The 5781-nt window shown below is 41.7% G+C and overlaps 2 protein-coding genes and 1 long non-coding RNA gene across 5 annotated transcripts in view; 2 read left to right on the plus strand and 1 right to left on the minus strand.

Annotated features, from left to right (window-relative positions):
* LOC103389085 (ephrin-A5-like) overlaps positions 1-5781 on the plus strand; it is a 1154841-nt gene that overhangs the window by 485783 nt on the left and 663277 nt on the right. The gene's annotated exons all lie outside the window — the stretch shown is intronic.
* Positions 1-5781, minus strand: part of strbp (spermatid perinuclear RNA binding protein) — an 82922-nt gene that overhangs the window by 9631 nt on the left and 67510 nt on the right. For all 3 annotated transcript variants that reach the window (XM_008324334.3, XM_025062766.1, XM_017038421.2), the window contains 4 exons: positions 3800-3921; positions 3134-3229; positions 2170-2281; positions 1826-1923 (listed from right to left, as the gene is read on the minus strand). In XM_008324334.3, the coding sequence (XP_008322556.2) occupies positions 1826-1923; positions 2170-2281; positions 3134-3229; positions 3800-3921 (428 nt within the window). The remainder of the gene's footprint in view (positions 1-1825; positions 1924-2169; positions 2282-3133; positions 3230-3799; positions 3922-5781) is intronic.
* LOC112488103 (uncharacterized) lies at positions 3920-4529 on the plus strand. Its single transcript, XR_003051843.1, has 2 exons — positions 3920-4137; positions 4174-4529. It is a non-coding gene; the product is annotated as an uncharacterized LOC112488103 (long non-coding RNA).

A 5781-nucleotide genomic window follows, 5' to 3' on the forward strand; every position in this document is an offset into this window, starting at 1 on the left:
GGGATATTAGCTTGCTAAAGCTAAAGCCAGCAATGAATAGTCAAATGTGGCTACAGGAGCATACATGAGATAATAGCTCTCTAAAGCTAAAGCTAGCAATAGTTCATCAAACTGGGATATTAGCTTGCTAAAGCTAAAGCTAGCAATGAATAGTCAAATGTGTTAAAAAATTAGCAATATCATAATTAATTATGTGTTCGTAGACTAGTCAAATATTTTTTGTGCATTAGTTAGCCTGCTATACACTACATACAATAACTTCAAAAAGTCGATAGAAATAGATTTAGTTCAAATTTCAGCAATGTCAAATGTCCTGATAAGAAGGAAATCAAATATCCGACAGTGAACCTAAAAAATGCGAAATCAATTAAGATGAATGTAATTACATTATATCAGTGTAACAACAATGACCCTTCATGGTTGGTGTTGAAAGGAGGAGTCACGTGGAATATGTTACTCATTACTAATTAATTTATACTAAAAAATTAAAAAACAGGGGCCTGTGATTTTTTTTTTATTCTAAAAGAAAAGTGTGTGTATGTGTGTAAACACAGGGTGGGGATTGGGGTGTGTGTGTGTGTCTTTCAATCTCTTTATCTTTGTGCTACATTCATGTATGAAAAGTCCTGTATAAACACATTAGGTTTCATTTTAAAGTCCCTCCCTACAGTGTAATTATCAACACCATCAGCAGACAAACTGACCAGTGAGTTCCAGTGGTAATTAATCTCTGTCGTCCAATCTACACATCTGCAATCCACACAGCCAATCAAGAGGATAAGCCCAGTGACTCCCAGTGGCCCTGCTAATATGAATCTATTAGGGGGGGGGGGCGGCAGACTGCCACATGTCCACGACTCACCGCTCCTCCATCCTTCCTATCTGCACCAATTATCCCTATTGGCATTCCAGCCTCATCCGTGTTTCCTTCAAAGGAAATGGACGGCAGGATTCACTAAGCCGAGTGGCTCAGAGGCTGCGCTGCTCACACACCCTGAGTTTTTGTGTGTCACTTTGAGTGTGTGTGTGTGGGTGGGTTTGACAGCCTACACACACACACACACACCAGATAGTGTCATAGGGTTGTCAGGGAGGGATTTATGGCTCACACTGGCAATTGTTTCCCACACCAATCATTAAAATGCAGCACTGTGTGTTTTGTGGAAACGCACATGGACACACTGACACACACGTGTGTGAGAGAGAGAGTGTGTGTAGGACTATTCATTTTGGTGGAAACTGGCAGGTTCCTCACTGGTTCTCCCTCACTGACAGCTTACAGCAGGTACAGCTGGGTGATAACAGAAGAGTCTTTAACCTACAGTGTGTGTGTGCATGAACTGGTATTAATCATGTTGTGGGGACAGAACTCTGACTGCAGTCAATTGGAGGAGACAGATATTGTGGTTATTTATCAGTAGCTATTTTACGCTTGTATGTTTGGGATTAGCTGTGTCTATTTCCAGACTCACAGTTAGCCTGCGGGCTAACATTTAGCTTCATTTGTTTTGCTGACAGCTAACATTGTTAGTGTTTAAAAAGGCACAAAATCAATGGCAAAAATATTTTTCATTGATAATTTTTCTGTAAATATACAGTTCAGTAAATATACGCGTTCTTTGCTGTTTCCTAGATAAATCTGAGGTATTTGTTTCACATTTGACTTTTTTCCCCACTCTGGTTATATATTCTTATATACAAATATATGTGCATTTTATTGACATACTGTTCATGAGAAACTAATGGGTTTCCTCAGGGCTGGGCTAATGAGGAATGAAGGAAAATACAGTGTGTGTGTGTGTGTGTGTGTGTGTGTGTGTTTTACCTGTGCACTGTAAGTAATGTCCTCCGCCTGCTGGTCAGTCATCTCAGCTAATGTGTCAGTTAGCTCTTTCTCACATGGGTCATGTAAACCTGGACCACCTGGGGGGAGGGGGGAGGGGGTGCACAAATACGAACGCACACACACCTTTAATATGGACACAATCCAACCTCCAGATTTCCAAAATGACAATACATGAATTATCCTTAAAAAAGACTCAAAAATGAGTGCAAATAAATCCTGTTAAAACTCCTTTTTGTTGCCATTTAATCAGTTTAGTTTCTGCCGCAGGTGTAAACACACGTTACTGTAAGTTGTGTATTCACGCGTACTGAGTGTGTGTGTACCTGGTAGCAGTATGCCTGAGGCCAGACACTCCATGACTCTGCGCAGGGCTTCTCCTGCCCCCAGAGGTCTGTTACAGGTGGCAATGGCCTTCTCACAGATGAGCTCTAATGGCTGTAGGAACACACACACACACACACACACACACACACACACACCGGTGTATACAACATAGATTAACATTTAGCCTGTAGATTTTAAAGGTCATTACACAAATTGCAGCGTTATGCAAAACCCTATCAAATGCGTTCCCTTTCTCTTTTCTTTCTTCTCTCCATATTAACAATCTATGACAGACACACTCTCCTCTTTTCTTCAACTAAATCTTTTCTCTGCTCTCTTCCTGGACTGGACAATGTTAGACTACGTCCTTGGTCCAACATAAAAGGTTAGGTTGAAGTACTAAGAAAAATGAGTGCATGAAATGAAAACAAAGAAGCCTTTTCTGTACATATCCTCCATTGTGGACTAAGTAATGTTTCATCACCAGTCACCCTGTCAGTTTGGTTCTCAAAGCTCTAGAGCTGCGTCTGTTCTGTGTTGATATCTGACTCATCACTGGTCACTGTCAAAGGAGGATCTTTTTTCTTTTCTACCTTTAGCTTACTCTAAAACCAATTTCTCAAATTCCTCAAAAACTAAATGGAATGGGACCAATTTTTTTTGCAACATCCCAAATTTCAACAAGGGTCAGAATAATTCTGACTAATAATTGAGATTCCTATCACGGCTGTGTCTGTACAAAATAACTAAAATGCGATCGTCTATCCATTGATTTGGTTGGGTTTGTACTGCAAATCAAAACACAGAAACATCTGAATATAAACTAATATCCCATCAATCTCTCCTATCCAGTCAATCATCCCCTTACTTTCAGAGTAATCCCAGTAATAGTCTCTATGGAAAAAGAACAGCAGTTATGAACTGACTTTGAGTTGTATAATTATTGTACACAACAGAACTCACCCATCCTTTGAGAGGCTCCCAGACACTGTGTCTATTGCACATGTCTCTAAGTATCCTGAGAACTATGACACAGGACTTGAGCCCGTTGACCCGAGCCTGGGTGCGATGACGAGCCATGTCCAAGGGGGGGCGTAGAGGGAGGACAGAAAGAACGTGAACAATGATTGCAGAGGAAATGAGACCCGAGCCGCACACCGAGTGTAAACATACCATCATACAGTCATATCCCCAAATGAAGGCATTATACTGCGTCTATCAACGTCTTATCTTCATCTAAGAACATTTTCCAAAGAAAATCATTGCCTTTCATTTATTTTGTCTGGTTTTAGTATGGCAAGTGAGTTTGGAGACAAATGGGGGAAGGGAATGGGAGAGGAATTAAAGGGGGAGCACTGACATACTATACAGAGCAGGCAGGTTCACATAATAGCCAAAATAAAAAATAAAAAAAAATCCACCATTGCTTTTGTAGCCTAACGATACCACTCACACTTTTTGTATTTAGTCATTTACAGCGTGCTATTGGACACCGTTGTTCAACTGTTTTCGATTAGTCTGGCCTGAACAGGCAGAACACGCTGCTGACACTGAGTGAATTCCCAACGGGCGCATCGTCAGGCTACAATAAGCATCGGGCAGGAAGACAGGAAGTGAGCGGGTGCCGACCTGGAACCACTTGGCGTGTCTCAGCGCTGCCAGGGCCAACAGACATCTGTGTCTATCCAGCACCTCCCCCTCCTCCTCCTGCTCCTCCTCAGTCTCCACTCTGTGCGCTGCAGCACCCAACACTGCCACAAAACAACGACAACCCAGGACAGAGAACGTGAAACACGCACACGTCAGTTCAGGACTGTGTGTGTTTGAGTTTGAGATTTAGTTTTCTGCGCGTGTGTGAATGCGTGCGAGCACACGTCGTTGTGAACTGTGTGTGGCTGCACACGTGCACACACACACATGCATGGATACTCTGGAAACATACAGGGTGCTTTTCATGCCATAAAGTTGTTTGTCTCCTTGTAGAAGGCACTGGCTCTCTACAGCTCACCGATCAGTGTTCCTAAAGGGACAGTTTGACAGGTTTTTTTTTTTTCGTTCAGAAAAAGAAATGTGGACTTGTATAAAGAAATGACAAAAAGCCAGAACTGGGACCAGAAACCGAACTGAGACATTGATTCTGACTTTTCATAAAAGCCCGACTGCCAGCAGGGACACAAGAAATGGAAGTTTAGATCTTTGACAAAATCTTTACCTCAAAATGGTGTCTGGGTTCCTACATTGCTATATTCCAGTGTGTTAATGTGTGCCTTTTATTTTGAAATTCTTTGTTTGGATCTACATTTATAACACAGACGTATTGATTGGAACAGGAGAGGTAAATGAACGAAATTTAGCATGTTGTGAAAAACAGGACATAGCCTCATGTCGTCTTAGATTTAAGGTTTCGGTCCAGCAGCTTCAGGTCAACATGCTGATGTAAATGTTTGTAATCCAAAGATTTAAAATAGGAAATCTATGACCGGTCCAGCGTGCTGGAGGACAAAAGAAGTTATCGGATTGATAGTTTCCTAATCATTCCTTGGTTAATTTTTTTTTTTTTTACGTCTGGCAGATTAACGTCTGTCTTAGAACTTTTTGACTCACGCTTGTGAATATAGAAAAGTTGTGGGATTTTCTTAATGTATCTTTTGCGTCTCAGATGTCTCTGGTCCAGGCTGGACATTTGTTAGGCTTTTATACAATGAAAAAAACAAACAACCATCAACTGTCCCTTTGGACTTGTCCTCACTGTTGAAAGTGTGGCATTTTCAACATTGTGGTCAAACTGACGTGTCACAATCAAGTCACAAACGAGTCTTGTGTCTTTCAGCTCTGTGAGTTCGGATGTAATCGGTGTAGAGAGTTTTAAAGTCCGTGGAGTAAACGTTTAGGTAAGAATCTCTAGTCCAAGTCAAGTCCTCAGTGATGCAGTCAATGTCTGTCTGAAGTGTCCAATTAGGTAAAACCAGTCTTCCTTTGAGGAATTCTAAATTGACTTGAGCGCACCATGTGGTACGACTATAGAACTACAGGCAGATTGCGTTGCCAACACTATGTGTTGAAAGATGACCACACCGTTCAAGAGCGACTGAAGTATTTTCATCCATCTACTGGTCACTTACAAACAAGTGAAGTGGAGAACAAGCAGGACCACAAGAAAAGAGACAACTTTGTGTGATGAAGAGCCCCCCCCCCCAACACACATACACCACACAAACACCTGGAGGTGTGTTTGATTTACTGTGTGCGGGGGTGCTGTTTACAGCCCAGCATAGGTAAATCAATATCTCCTTCATGTGTTTGAAAAAGAGTGTATTTATTTTGATCCAGACTACAGGAGTCAAAATAGGAACTTTTTTTTTTTTTTTTTTTTTTTTTGCTGCACTTGATTTCACAGGCTGGTGGGGAGACGAACACAGAATCAAGCGCTCCTACAGGAGAACTGAGAGAAGAAAAACAATCCAAGATCAATTGACCCAGTCTGAGGCAAACGCAACACAGGAAGAATCGAGGCAGGGTTTTAGTCGGAGCATCGTGGTCGGTCAGAGAGGAGCATTCGTGTTCTCTTAAATCTGATTCATGTCGCCCCACACCCCACAAAAACAACTGTC

The sequence above is a fragment of the Cynoglossus semilaevis genome, chromosome 14 (assembly GCF_000523025.1).
Source record: "Cynoglossus semilaevis isolate Cse_v1.0 chromosome 14, Cse_v1.0, whole genome shotgun sequence".
NCBI lineage: Eukaryota > Metazoa > Chordata > Actinopteri > Pleuronectiformes > Cynoglossidae > Cynoglossus > Cynoglossus semilaevis.